General features: G+C 41.3%; 1 protein-coding gene across 1 annotated transcript in view; it reads right to left on the bottom strand.

Annotated features, from left to right (window-relative positions):
• Nucleotides 1-15789, bottom strand: part of FER1L6 (fer-1-like family member 6) — a 195362-nt gene that overhangs the window by 101788 nt on the left and 77785 nt on the right. Inside the window, exons 14-17 of the mRNA XM_012001151.1 lie at nt 15528-15708; nt 9133-9253; nt 6314-6414; nt 2115-2205 (exon numbers count right to left, since the gene is read on the bottom strand). Coding sequence (XP_011856541.1) covers nt 2115-2205; nt 6314-6414; nt 9133-9253; nt 15528-15708 — 494 coding nt within the window. The remainder of the gene's footprint in view (nt 1-2114; nt 2206-6313; nt 6415-9132; nt 9254-15527; nt 15709-15789) is intronic.

Genomic DNA, 15789 nt, shown 5'->3' with positions numbered 1-15789 from the left:
ATTTCCTTTTGAATCACAATCTGTAATAATTTTTATGTATTTTCTGTTTACCTGTCTCTCTTCTATCTTAACCATTAATGTGTAAACTTCAGTAGGACAAGGACCTCCTCTGTCTTGTCCTTATTGTATGCTCAGTGTCTAACGAGTTTCTGGCACATAGGTGTTAAATAAATGTTTATGGAATGAATGAACTACTCAATCTAGAAATTCCTCAAGGACAAGCACCAAGTTCTTCTAGCTTTGTTCCCAGCATCTAGAGGAGTGTGTGGCACGTAGGAAGCCTCTGCTAATGTTGACTGGAAGAAATGCATACCTGTTATCTACCAGGCACTATGCTTGGAGCCCAGGTCTAGGACAGAGAGAAGAAATAATGCTTAATTTCCCCAAGACATTGACAGGTTGGTGAGGTGAAAACAATACATGCACATAATTAAAATGCATGAAGCACTGTGGTACTAGACAGGGGCAAAGCTGGTTACCTGGAGAGTATGACATTTGAGCTGAATTTTAAAATGTGAATAGAATTCATCAGAGAGTAAGAAGACAGAGGGAACAGTTACATGTGAATATACATAATCATCGAGGATTCAAAATTGTCAGAGCATAGATACATGGGAACAAACTAAAGAGGGATAAGACTGGGATGCTAGGTTGGGGCCAGACATTAAACAGCCCAATATATCATGCAAAAGGGATTTAGACTTTATCCTATGAATGATTGAGAGAATCCAATGATTTTTTTGAATAATGATCTAATCAGGCTTGTGTTTTAGAAAGATCATGCTGGTTGTGGTATGGAAGATGGATTAGAGGAAGACTTTTGCAATACTCTAGAACAGAGATGCTAAGAAACTCAGTTTAGGCAGTGACTGTGAAGATGAAGAAGTGGAGTTCATTCCAGAGTCACTAAGAGGCAGAATCTACAGGACCTAGTATTCAAATGGCTACTTAAGGTGAGAGACAAAGAGCCAATGTTGAAGCTTAGCCCTCTTGTTTGAGCAGTCCGTCTAGCTGGTGGTACCAATGCAGGATGTTGAACAAGTTGAGATAAGGTGATGGGCTCAGTAGGATACACAGAGTTTGGGGTGATATAAGCATGGAGATGCCCACTAGGAGGCTGGAAATGCAGGTCTAGAGATGAGGAGGGAGACCTAGGCCACTAAAAAAGATATTGAAATAATCAGGCCAAGGGCTGTCAGACAATGTGAAGACAGAACTCTGCAGAAAACATGGAGCAGAGGGAAGCTGCAGAGATAGCACTTCAGCCAGAGGTGCTGAAAAAAGCCAGCATAGGAAGAAGGTCTTATTGATGGTGGGAATCTAGCCTCCCTGAAATGTTCCAGAGGACAGAAAAGCAGCATTCTGGGAAGAAGGATGGATGAGGAGTTAGGAGACCTGGGTTTTAGTTTTTGGACTACAGTTAACTAGCTGTGATCTTTAGAAAAAGTCATTTAATCTCTCTGAGCCCCACTCATACTTTAAAATGTCCCTGAGAAGTCAAGCACTGAGTAATCTTTCTTTGCAGAATTATCCTGGCCTCACATGAAATGTCCCTTGGTGCCCTTGCTGGAACTGACATTTCCAATTGAGATAATCCAGGGCCTGACTTGGTCTGGCAATTCTATTCACCAGTCATTAAAGAAGAACTGGGCAACTATTAGGCACCTAGTACATGCAGGTTCCCAGGACACAGAGGGTTATCAACTCCTGACCTGTTCTCAAGAAGCGCTTAGAAATTTTAACACAATTCTCAATAGGAAGAACCTGAAGTCAAGGAGCACAGTTATTTCTTTTGATCTCTTGGCTTGTGGGGCACAGGGCCAAGCAAGTCTACTGCCTTTAACAAAATATGAAGGTCAAGAAAATGAGCTAGAGGGCACCTATTCTCCATCAGAATAGGAAGTAGGACCAGTGGGCTTCTAGTTCATCCTTATAAACCTTCAATAAATGTTCATTTCTTTCCAGCTTAACAAATGTTCCCTTCTCACTCTTCTCTCTGCATCCCAAAAATGTATGACCTTTAAACCTTATCCTCATTTGGTCTGTGAACTATGCCTCATCCGTGAGGTTTATTTTTAACTCTGTCCACAAAGTATAAATAGATTTTCACATACCAGCTCCTGCCAACAGAGCGTAAGTCGCTTCTTATCTAAAGTGGTTTGGTTCAACATCTTGGGCTTTTTTTCTGCTTCAGAGATAAAGGCACTGTAAGAAAAGAATAACAATTTTGAAACCTACTTAGTGAAAATCCATTTATATAATTCTAGAGGTTTGCAAATATCATTTCTGCAATACATTGGAAAGCTTTTGAAGCCATAAAACCAATATTTTTAATTTAGGATTAAGCCACAATGTACTAACTTTTCCAAGAGACAAAATGAGAACTGGAAATGATGCCCAGACCCAACATTAGTTTTGGGGAACAGATGTTTTTTCCACTTACTTTCAGTACAATCCATTGTGATTGCTATAAAAATTCATAACAAAACCCACAAAATGCTGTTTTTCTTCATCTTACAAATTTAACACACACCAAAAGTTTCCTGAAAAGTTGTATGTAAAAAAATATTTTAGATTCAATACTTAGATGTGTCCCTACCATTTAAAAATAATAGGAAACACTGAGTAGTAACATTTTTTGGAGATGAAGTTAAACATGTATTCAAAAGGAAAATAGTAAAGATTGTGAATGCAATTCAAGAAGAAAAATGTAAATGGACTAAACGCTTGGGGAAATAAGATATTGTCCTTACTAGTGATAACTTAAATGCAAATTAAAATCAATACCATTTTACCTATAAAAATGAATAATATTCAAGGTTGGCGAAGATGTTGAGAGATAGTTACTCTTCTACTTTATTGAAGGTGGGTGTAGATTCTTACAGTGTTTTAGAGGCTACTTGATAGCACCTATCAAAATTTAAATTTGATTCAAAATTAAAGTAAATTATGCTAGAATTCTTACCCTTAAGATTATGTTTACACAATCATATGTATTGTAGCACTGTTCATAGTAGCAAAATAAGTGGGAACAACTTAAATGTCATTAGGGACTAGTTAAATATATCATGGCACATAAAAGCAATTGAATATTCAGGATATCTATTATGTGCACCTGTAGAAAGATGCCTGTGATATTTTGCTGAATGAAAAGGCAACCTGCTGAGCAAATGTGTGATATCATTTGTGAAGAAATGTGTTATTTTATGAGTGTGTACATGAGGATGCATGTTTCCAAATGCACAGAAAAAAGTCCAGGAGGACAAATCAAACTCTTCTCACTGGAGAGTAGGATTGGAGAGAGAATTGAGAAGAACTTTCACACTTGATATATTTGGTTTTTTTTAAATGATGAGCATGATCATTTCAATGATGAGCACTTCTGATGAAAAAAATCAATTATAAAGGAAACAAAAAAGAAAACCTAAGATGCCACACCACCTAAGACAAGGTCCCATACCAGACTCTACCCACTGGCGATTGGAAGTCTCATCAGAAATCCTCCTTGGACACACTAGTAACACTACCTTTTCTTTAAATTTTAAAAAAGAATAAAAAGGATTATATTTTGAAGAGGGAATCTTGTTGCCCCAATTCCTGCCTTTTCTTGTGGCAGAAGGAATTCCATGTCACTCTCCAGAATGGATCAGTGCAGGTAGACATGATCACTTCTGATCCCTTTCCTTTCCCCACAGGGAGAAATAATTTGTTTCCTCGTTAAAATTGGGGTAAATGACCATGGCACACGTTTCTGTTCATTCTTCATCTTTCAGACCCAGCCTGCCTGCTAGCTGTGAACACCCCCCTTACCTTCACGTGTCCCATGGCAAGTGCCCTGTCCCTGTGAGAGGCAAGGGCGAGATGGAGGGAGAAGCCTTGTTGAGCTGCTTGGCCATGAACAGGCTCGGGGAATAGGAAGCTTGCCTTGACCTCAGGTCCAAGCTGCTTTCTCAAATCCAGCTTTTCCAATTATAAAACATTTTGATCTCTGTCTTATTCTAATATTTTTTCAGTTGGTTATAAACTTGAAAAAGGGTGAATGATTAACTGTCATCCCAAGTAATCCCCTAACGTAGAGAAGTTATTGAGCTATTAATTTGCTCATAAACAGTTTCTAAAAGTATGCATTGTGAAGCTTTTTCAAATGCTTAAAGGGAATTGCAGGTGGCACTAAACAGCTCACCACAGCAGTAGCACTAATGTGTGTTTCTGTGTGTGTGTGTTTCTGTATGTGTGTGTGTTTCTGTATGTGTGTGTGTATATATCTTTTATAATGAAAAACAAGAAATAAAAACTATTTATTTGCTTTCCCTTTTTTTGTAAAGTAAAAATTATTGAGTAGTTGAGAGATTGGGGAGGCAGAACTTAAAAAGCTGAACACCAGAATTTAGCTACTCCCTGCCTTTCATCAGATGAATCTCCACTCCCTTTCCATTAGTTCCATTGTTCCATTATGACAAGTTCTCATATTTGCTCAAATCTTAACCTAGTTAATTTCAAGGGTTAGTCCAAGTTGTTTCCTTAAAGTGTCAGCAGCCTCTAAGACGGCTCCAGCGAGTCCCACCTCCTTCAATTCATGTTACTGTGTAATCTCCTCCCTTTGAAAATGGGCTGGGCCTAGTGACTTGCTTCTAACAGAATAGTCAAGAGGGATGGGCTGTCACTTCCAAGACTAGGCATGGGAGACTCTGACTTCTGTCTTGCTGGGATGTTCTCTCCAACTCTTTGTGCTTGCTGGCTCGAATGAAGCCAGCTGCTCTGTCATGAGAGGCAGCTTCGAGAGGCTCACATGGCAAGGCAACAGCCAGTGAGAAATTGAAGTCCTCAGCCCAATGGCCCATGAAAAACTGAATTCTGCAAATGACCACATGAGTGATCTTGGAAGTGAATCCATCCCAGTGGAGCCTTAATATGACTGCAGCCAGGGAAGAGACTCTGACCCAAAAGACCCAGCTGAGCCACACCCGGCCCCCTGGCCCACAGAAACAGTGAGATAATAACTATGGTGTTAAGCCACTGATTTTTGGGGAAAATTCTCAGTAAAAGATAATTAACTATATAGCCTATTTTTTTTATCTTTTATTATATTGTCTGACCACTAGAATAAGGGTTACTAATTGGTACTCAATATGTTGTATAAAATTTTCATTAAATTGTGTTGGAACACAGAAAACAATTCCCTAAAATATGGTGCTTCATCATGCCGAGTGCTTTGAAAATGGGAAGGCCTCAGAAATAAGCCTCAGAACCAGGGTTTCTCTCTGACCTTTTCCATGTCTCCCTGTCTCTCTGATCCTCTTTTCCGAAGCACCAGGAGAGACTCTTTACATTTTGCTCTCAGACTAAGAAAGCTGAAAAGTGATTGTCTTAAGACTCCCTCCCTAGAGATCTCATCAAATAACCAGGAAAGATCAACCAACAGAGAAGAGACTGGAATCATCACCTGCCCTGAAAGACTTTGCATCTGTTCTTCTAAGGACAGCTCCAAGAGATTACCTGGGGGACTTTGTATAAAAACTAAGACAACCTGTGTTCCTGTGCAGCTTCATCCCTCACCTTCCCCTAAGGTTGGCCTCCCATCTCCCTGGTCCATTCATTCTTCCTAATGATTTACTGTCCCTCAAAAGAAATGTCTAGATTCTCCATCTCCCCCATCCCGTCTAAAAAAGGATATATAAGCTTCTGTACTGCACTGGGTAATTGAGTAATCACTCTGTGGTTCTCGCCTGTGCACGTTCATACATTTGCATGCCTTTTCTCCTATTAATCTACGTTTTGTCAGTTGATTTCCACTGAGCCTTCAGAGAGGGGAGGGAAGGTTTTCCCTCAGCCCCTGTAATAGTATATTGAAATATACTCTTCAGGCTCACTGAATAGTATATTTCACTGAAAATAGTTGATTTTTCAGAGAGCCTTCAGAGAAGAGATGTTTTCCCTCAGCCCAACAACAGTATTTTATATATTAATAGCTTATGCTTCGAACCATCTAAGTGTCACATACTTGCTGAGTGTCTACCACATGCACAGCACCATGCTGGTGCACTAACACTACTAGCATTTTTCTTGTTTCCTACAGAGTCTCTGTAGTAAGTCTTCCTTTGCTTTTTCCACCTTTGATTTATGTTTGAGTTAAGTGTCGAGAAGCAGTAGTCAGTCCACAAGCACCAGTGAAATTACTGAACAAAATTAAGATGGATACAGCACTCTAAAACACCCATTTGAATGCATAGGAAATCGACTACTCTCTCAAGGTAATGAAAAGCTGAGTCCACAGAAGCTCAGCTCTGCCTATGCCGGCTGTCTCTCCCGGTACCTGCTCTGACTGATGAAGTCACTGAACACTGTTTTCATTTTCTCTTCAGGTGCCTCCTGTGAAATCTTGATCAAATCTCTCACTTCTTCTATACTTTCTTCCTGAAAACAAACCACAGGGGCGGAGAGATGAGGTGGTGTGAATGAGATTGGTAGTAGAGATACTAATTGTAATGTACTAGAAAGAACAGCTAATTTTTTGATTTGGAAATGAAGGAAGATTTATCTAGTTTTCTTGTACTTGAATTGGAAAATGCTACTGTATTCTAACTTTGAACCTTTCTTTTAATAAGTGGAATTGGTCCAGATACAAGTCTTCTCCCATACTGTTCAAACTCATTGTTTCTGTTACAGATCCATTCCCTAATGGGTACCATTTATTTAGAATCTACTCTCTGGGGAAACCTAATAATGTGGGAAATAGCTAACAATGTAGAGTAATTAGATATAATTACCCAAAACTTCAAAAGTAATGTTCAAGTCAATTTTTTACATAGGGATATAATCATATTGAATAATCCCTGAAATTAAACGGTTCCCTGTTCTTCTGATTACATGAGTTTTGGGCCAGGTAATGGGACAGATTGTACATGGCAATGGCCCTATGCTTGTATACTTAATAATCACACTTTTCCTTTGGGACTAAATTCTAGAATTCTATTTAGTGACCTGGAGGAAAATGGCACCTAAGGGGAAGTATATGTGTTACTACGCCTTTGCTAGAATTTATGAAACTGTATTCTCTACCATATCCCAAAGTCTGGTGCCTGGGGACATATGTTCCCCCTCTTTACACCTTCACTATAAGAATAGGAAACATTGTGGCATAGTTAAGGATTTGGGCTCCAGAGTCAGATTGCCTTGGTTCAAATCCAGGCTCTATCACTTACAAGTGAATTAATCCATTTATGCCCAATTTCCTTATCTGTGGAATGGAATAATAACAGAACGCACCTACAACACTATAGGGGGTGTGGATATCCTCAAACAGCGCTGGTAGTTAGTAAACATTCAGTCATGTCTCTCATGGTAGTTAGCCATGATATGCCAAGCATGGCAGGGATGCCAACATTGATAAAGGAATTAGAAATGAATGTCACTATGGCCTCTAGGAAAAAAATTCTGATTTGCTTTGTCAAGACTCTTGGAGATAAATGTCAACACTCTTGGAGATAAACGATCTACTCTGTCTGAAGGAGAAGTAAGACCATCCTAACCAAGACAGTCTGTGACTTCCATGTGCTGTGACCCCAGACTAGGTCTCCTGACCACTCTCAGAGTTTATTTCCATGATGCCTGGAATCCTCATGGTCAGAGACAATACTTTGTTTTACAAATTTGGAGACAAGGATTATAAAGCAAATGGGACAGAGAAATTTGTTCTTGACTTAGCATAGGTTTTAGTGGAACAGGAGGGTCAAGACAAGGATGATCTGGTAAGGCATGTGGGACAGAGTAGTGGGAGCACGGGAGTAGGAGAGAAGAATTTATAAAGGGAAGGAGCAAGATATCAGAGAAACAGAGGTCCCAGCTTTCTCTCCCTCCTGGGGCTGAGGTGGGAAAACCTAGCATTGATTGGATATTGATTGGCACTGTTTACAGTATAAAATACTTTCAAAGATTCAATTCCATGTATAATTATTTAGCCCCTATCAGGTGCCAGGCATTATGCTAAATGCCATAGAAACAGTGGCAAATAGTTATTGAACAAAGAAACACATAAATATATTGTAAAGCATAAGTGGTCCAAAGGAAAAGAACAGGGCGTTGGCCAGGCACGATGGCTCATGCCTAACACCCCAGCAATTTGGGAGGCCAAGGCAGGAGGATTGCTTAAGCCCAGGAATTCCAGACCAGCCTGGGTAACAAAGAAAAAAAAAATCAGGCATGGTTGCATGTGTGCACCTGTACTTCCAAATACTTGGGATGCTGAGGTGGGAGGATTGCCTAGGAGTTCCAGGCCATTCTGGGCAACACAGTGAGACTCCATCTCTACAAAATATTTTAAAAATTAGCCAGGGGTGGTAGGACATGCCTGTGGTCCCAGCTACATGGGGGGCTGAAGCAGGAGGATTACTTGAGCCCAGAAGGGCAAGGCTGCAGTGAGCTGTGATTATGCCACTGCATTCCAGCCTCAGTGACAAAACAAGACTGCCTTCTCAAAAACGAAACAAAACAAAACAGGGTGTTATGTAAGAAGATAAGGGGGTAGAAGGTGTCACACTCTTCCCTGAGGAAGTCTGAAACTAAACCCTGGAATTTGGCTGCGTTACAAGAAGACTAGAGAGGGGAAAAGTAACAGAGGAAAAGGCATGGTGGTGGCTGGGAGGCTTAAAGGAATTTGGCTTTTTCAACATATTCAAAGGAGACCAGTGTGGTTGGAACAAAGTAAGGGAGGAAGAACATAGGAAAGACGGGGCTGTAGAGGCAGGCAGGGTCTGATGTTGTAGGTAGTTGTCCACTGTGCCAGGGACTTAGGAATTTTTATTAGTTGAAGCCAGGATCTATCTATTTTGTGAGAAAGTTGTCAATTCCTGCCCTTCGGAGATTAGAAAAACAGCCCATATCTAGATCCTATAACAGCCAGAAGCAGGGCAGGGATTTGAACTTAGGTAGTTTGATTCAAGTCCAGGGATTTTACAAAATGTTATCTCATTCCCCTAGATACGCATGGTAGGATCCGCGTGCCCTCCAAATGCACCATCCCCCATTTGTTTGTATTTAAACTGAGGTTAACATCCTCTACTAGGTGGATTTTAAAAACCCCTTTCCCAACCAGTTTCCCAATCCTCTAATCCATCGCCTGTCAGAGTCACCTACCAGGAAGTCTGCCATTTTCTCCAGCATGTTGGACCAGTGCAGCCTGAAGGTCTGGTCTCCCCAAGAGCTGACGAAGTAGACACAGGGCTTCTTAGCCTCAAATGGCAAATAGTTGTAATTCCTGTGAAAACAATTAGGTCTGGAAGTTAGCTGGTAATCAGTGTTTTCCAGGCAACCCCAGTCACACGTTAATGTTTTGTATGTTCTGGGCAGGACTCGGGAGGCATGGTAACAAAACTATCAAACTTTTAACACCATCCTTAGTCTATAATTGGGGACCTGTGAGCAATGAACAATGAACAGTTAGATGGCTACAATGGAGAGGTATTAACAGCCACCATCAGAACTGGAAGAAAGCTTAGAAACAATCACCAGAGGACAGGATTTTTTTTAGGCAGGCCTTTTTCAAGAAGGATGACTTTATTTTTATTTAATTAATTTAATTAAGTAATTAATGTTTAAAAGGCAAGGTCTTGCTCCATCACCCAGGCTGGAGTGCAGGAGGAGGACGATTTTAAATGAGAGAGGGAAAATGGGAAGAAAAGTAACTTTTCCTTTCTGGTCACTATGTGCCAGGCATGTGTGAAAGTCAAGGTAACAGATGTATTCCACAGTGGTTGTACTAGTTTCATTCCCAACAGCAGTGTGGAAGTGTTCCCTTTTCACCGCATCCATGCCAACATCTATTGTTTTTTTATTTTTTAGTAATGGCCATTCTTGCAGGAGTAAGGTAGTTTTGTGCATTTTGAGTATTTTTGCATTTTGTGCGTTTTGAGCATAGTGGTTTTGATTTGCATTTGTGCATTTTGAGTGTTTGTGCATTTTGAGCATTGTGGTTTTGATTTACACTTCCCTGATTATTAGTGATGCTGAGCATCTTTTCATATGTCTGTTGGCCATTTGCGTATCTTCCTCTGAGAATTGTCTATTCATGTCCTTAGCTCACTTTTTGATGAGACTGTTTTCTTCTTGATAATTTGAGTTCCTTGTAGATTCTAGATATTTGTCCTTTGTCACATGTATAGATTGTGAAGACTTTCTCCCACTCTGTGGGTTGTCTGTTTACTCTGCTGACTGTACCTTTTGCTGTGCAAAAGCTCCTTAGTTTAATTAAATCCCACCTATTTATCTTTGTTTTTGTTGCATTTGTTTTTGGGTTCTTGGTCATATCTTTGCCTAAGCCAATGTCTAGAAGGGTTTTTCTGATGTTATCTTCTAGAATTTTTATAGTTTCAGGTCTTAAAGAACTAAAAGCAGAACTATCATTTGATTCAGCAATTCCACTACTGGGTATCTACCCAGAGGAAAATAAGTTATTATACAAAAAAGATACGTACATGCATGTTTATAGCAGCACAATTCACAACTGCAAAAATGTAGAACCAGCGCAACTGTCCATTAATCAACAAGTAGATAAAGAAACTGTGGTGTGTGTGCATATATACGACGGAATACTACTCAGCCATAAAAAGGAATGAATTAATGGCATTTGCAGCAATCTGAATGTGATTGGAGACTATTATTCTAAGTGAAGTAACTCAGGAATGGACAACCAAACATTGTATGCTCTCACTCATAAGTGGGAGCTAAGCTATGAGCTATGAGGATGCAAAGGCATAAGAAGGATACAATGGACTTTGGGGACTTGGAGGGGAAAGGGTGGGAGGAGAGTGAGGGATAAAAGACTACAAATTGGGTTCAGCGTATACTACTTGGGTGATGGGCAGACCAAAATCTCACAAATCACCACTAAAGAATGTACTCATGTAACCAAATACCACCTGTTCCCCCAAAACCTATGGGAAAAAAACAATTTTTTAAAAAAGAAAACAGATATAAATGCATTATATAAGCTGAAATTGCTAGAGAAATGTAAAAAGATAATCATACTATCAATGAGGGTAAAGGCTTGTGTCCCAAACTAAACTTCAGCATTTCATGGCTTGCCCGTCTAACCACCTTTCCCTCCATCCACTTTTCCTTCCATCCTTCTTTTCTTCCACCCATCCGTCTGATATTTTGTGTTGTCAGGAACTAATGCCAATAGTGTAGGTTACTTGCTTGGCTAAAAGGGACAAGAGGGATAGCAAAGTAGCTAAAAGGGGAAGCCGTGGAGCCAGAAGGAGTATTTGAAGACGGCAGTTGGAAATGTGAGCATGCCGATGGGAGGCAGTTAACAGCGTGAGAGAGATGACAGAAAAGCGGCAGCTAATTTATATGTTTTAATTCCAAGAAGGAAGGGGATGGGTGTGGAGGTAGCTAAGCGGGGAGAAATATGGCAAAAATTTGAAGAAGCTCCCTGCCTAATGACAGCTATTATTTTGACCAGGTTCCCCCCCAAACCCAGTGTAATTTTTTCCCAAACATCTGGGACTGTGTGAAGAGAACTGTGCAAGGCTAAAGTCCATGGAATGGGTGTGACAGGATGACACATGGAGCAAGAAGCCTCTAGAAAGCAGGAGGGGTGGCGGGGGGAGAGAGAGAGAGCAAGAGCGAGAGAGTGAGAGAGCGAGAGCGAGAGCGAGAACGAGAGAGAGAGAGAGAGACTGACCAACCTTTGTTTCCATTCCAAAAAACTAAAGAGAACTTCAGCCTGAAAGAATGGATGATTGCTCTTTTTAGCTCTGCCACACAAATTTCGTCTGAAGGAGACAATAAAATTAGTGAAGGTGTCCCATGGTCTGTTCTGCAGAAAACAGACCGGCAGGTGTTTACTCAGAAGAGAAGCCACGTAAGTTTTTGGAAGAAACTGGGTTTGTTATTACAGCAGGAGAACAAAAACAAGTTTAGAAACCAAACTGCTCTATTTCATCTCGTTAAAAATCACTGCACTAAGAATCCTGCAGATAAATAAATTCCCACCCCAAATTTTACTTTGTCTCAAGGTTTCTTTGGTTTGGATTATTTTGTGCTAATGATGTTCAACAAGGCCTTTGTCTCTTTGGTTCTCAGGACCTTCTAGTCTTAGTATGTCTACATGGACAAGGATGCTGTGGCTTCTTAGGCAAACTGCAGGGCAGCTAGAAGGCAGCAGATGGGAAGGTGCTGTGCTGCTTGTGGAAAGGGGAGAATGCCAGTCTAAATGGCTGTGCTGATACAGGACCAGCCTTGTGACTTTGGGTCATCACATGATGTCCTGCCATTGGATATCTTATTCTTCAGTCCCATTCCGGAGCTCCAGCCTAGTAAATTAGATGCATGTGAATGCATGTGCTTTGTAAAACTGGAAAGCCCAGAACAAATCCAAGGTGACATTTTAATGGGGGCAGCAAATAAATTGTGTGTGTTCAAATATATGTGCACATGCATGCATATATGTGTACATATGTATAGGGGTCTTTTATAGACATAGACTTTTCCAACTCAGCTGCTGCCTCCCTGGCTTGTCACTATATAGACAGAGCCTCAGTATGGTGACTGAAGAGTGTACAGAAAGCCCAACTGTACCAAAAAAATACCAGCATGACTTATTTTGGTTTCCTTAAGTCAGCAGGACAGCACTAATATGAGGTGCATCCAAGGATGCTTTGAAACCTCTCATCTCCTCCTAAATCCTTCCCTTGCCATCCTCCCCTGAAATCCCCACCAATAGTCAACAATGGCTAATCCATCAAGGTAGAGAATGTCTTCACTGCCTGGCCTCAGTGCAAAGATGCAGAGTACCTCTGAGTAGTCTCAGAACAGTCCCCCAGAACTGCAGAGCCAGCTGTTCACTCACTGATGGTCTCAGTTTTGAGAATAAAGTTAAAAGACAGAGGAATTTGGGGTTGTCTCTGGTGTTGTAAAGAATGACAGATAAACAGGTATGGCATTCAGGGACCCAAAAAAATACCCCAAAGAAGGTGATTCATGGAAGGCCCATGGAAGGACAAGGTTTAGAAAATTCAGGGAATGCTCAAAAACAAGAGGACAAACAGCTAAGACTATTTCAATGGACTCCATTCTGCTTTGTCCTAAATGCTTTCCCTCAATCCCTTAAGCACATTCTCATCCTTTAGGATGTTACTCTTTCTGTGCCTTTTCCCAACTCCTTACCTCCTCCTCAGTGGGATTACTCACCTGACTCTGTTCCCATAGTACTCTGTACCCAATCCAGTTATAGTAATTCCTTAACTTATTCAAAAACACTTATGAGCACAGAGATGAACAGATATGCGTGTGAAGAAGGCACAGTCCCTGGCCTCAACATGCTCCCAGTTTAACAGAGGAGAGAGACAGATAAAAACGTCTTCAATCAGTGCTTGGGGACGTAAGGACAGAAATCCAAATCAGACTGTGGATTCAGGGAAGGGAACTGGGCTTTGTCTCAAACCTAGCAGTTCTGAGGAGGGGGATTATTGCCAGATATAAGGAAGAGTGCGTTCAAAGGTCCAGAAGCAGCACACAGCAGGACATATTGGGAAACTGCCAGGGGCACCACGGTTTGGAATGGAAGAGTTTGTAGAGTGGCCAAAAATGAAGGTGGAGAAGTAGACTGGGATCAAATCCATAAGCTATGGCCTCTGGAATTAATCCTGAAAGCCACAGGTCATCAATGAGTGAGGTGAATCAGGGGAGTAAATGGTTCGCACAGTTTAGCGAAGGTCTTGAATAAGATCCAAGTTAGGTAGGAGGTGTTGTTGCTGTTGTTTTCTAGTAATTCACGCTGAAGGTGCCAATGGCCAGAATTTTTAAATGGCAATAGATTTGAGAAAGACTTAAGAACTGTATTGACTGACTTCATCACTGAGCAGATGCAGGTAGGAAGGACAAGAGATCGGTTGACCTTTTTTTTTTTTTTTTGAGATGGAGTCTTCCACTGTCACCCAGGCTGGAGTGCAGTGGCGCGATCTCCACTCACTGCAACCTCCACCTCCTGAGTTCAAGCGATTCTCCTGCCTCAGCCTCCTAAGTAGCTGGGATTACAGGTAACTGCCACCACACCCTGCTAATTTTTTGTATTTTTAGTAGAGACGGGGTTTCACTATGTTGGCCAGGCTGGTCTTGAACTCCTGACCTCGCAATCCACCCACCTCGGCGTGAGCCACCTCACCCAACCAACAGTTGACAATTTTCTTGCCTGTGGCTTGGAGGACTCAGAAGGGTGAGCTCGGTCTATGAGACAGGAAAATAGGGAAAGAAGAAAAGCTGTCTGTGAAGACAATGGGCCTGGTGAGTAATCTGGGACATCCAAGCGGAAGTGCTTAGATCTGCTGCTCAGGAAAGAGGGCTGTCTAGGAAGACAGATTTGGGAGTCCCTGTTATCCTGAGAGTGGTCATGGTTCAGTCCCCAGAGAGTGTCCAGATTGAAAAGAGCAGAGGGACTGAGGAGCATAGAGATGTAGCCTTGTCGGGGCCATGCAACATCTTCATTCTCTTCACATGCAAAATGTGGGAAGAAACATGCTATTATGAGAATCCAATAAGATCATACATATTTCAAGATCTGGCAATAAAAGACTCTTACTACACTATCCCTTCTCATTTGATCGGTGCTTGACACCACTTTCTTTTAAAAAATTCTATAATTTTACTTCTATTTGCAGGTTGAAAATTTGCATGGATTAAAGAAGATCAGTGAGAGTACGTGTAAGTGCCCCCAGCTGTTTTCTGAAATTATCTTTTCTGGTGCCTGACAATTGTTTTTTTTTTTTTTTTTTTTTTGAGTCTTTCAGTTTGCAAATGACTGTGTCAAAAATAAGATAAGAAATTATGTATTCAATAATCCCATCAAATTGAATTTACATAATAGCACAGAACTCAGATGAATATAATAAGAGGGTTTGGATTGAAATTGTAAGTTCTGACCTTCCTACCTTATTTTGCTTCAGTTACAGAATAAAGGGTGCTTCAGATATGATCATCATCATCATCATTGCTCTGCCCTTAAATGAATCACCTAGGTGTGTTATCTGGAGGGTCGTCATGTTGCTAAGGATTCAGTTGAGTGGTACTTACCCTCTTGCTCCAATTTGCACCTTGTTCTCATAGCTGAGATTAAAAAATTATGTTTCTGGCCGGGCATGGTGGCTTATGCCTGTAATCCCAGCACTTCGGGAGGCCGAGGCTGGGGGATCATGAGATCAGGAGATCAAGACCATCCTGGTCAACATGGTGAAACCCCATCTCTACTAAAAACACAAAAATTAGCCAGGCATGGTGGTGTGTGCCTATAGTCCCAGCTATTCAGGAGGCTGAGGCAGGAGAATCACTTGGACCCGGGAGGCAAAGGTTGCAGTGAGCTGAGATGCGCCACTGCACTCCAGCCTGGTGACTGAGCAAGACTCCGTCTCAAAAAAAAAAAAAAAAAAAAAAAAAATTCTGATTTTAGTGAAGAACTGAAGAAAACAGTCCTAGAAATTGGACAAAATCCCATACCAAAATCCTTGGCTGTTCTCCCAGGCTATGTCTCCTACCTGTTCCCTTCCGTCACCAGTGGCTTCTCTGGGTGAGTGGTGGAGGCCATAGGAATGGGAACATCATGGGCCACATCCCCTTGTCCTTCGTGAAGCAGTGGAAGGAGGTCTTCTTCAGCTGATTCAGCTGACTTCTTACTGCCTTGATGGGACCCTCCATCAATCAGGTTTCCAAAATTACCTGCAGAGGCAGTAGCAAGAGGAAAGGGGTCAGGTGTTGGTAACCAGAATCAGTCTGCTTGGCATAAAGATCCAAGCTCAT

Source organism: Mandrillus leucophaeus, unplaced genomic scaffold, assembly GCF_000951045.1.
Source record: "Mandrillus leucophaeus isolate KB7577 unplaced genomic scaffold, Mleu.le_1.0 Scaffold650, whole genome shotgun sequence".
Taxonomy (NCBI): Eukaryota; Metazoa; Chordata; class Mammalia; order Primates; family Cercopithecidae; genus Mandrillus; species Mandrillus leucophaeus.
This window is presented reverse-complemented; position numbering and strand designations above follow the sequence as displayed.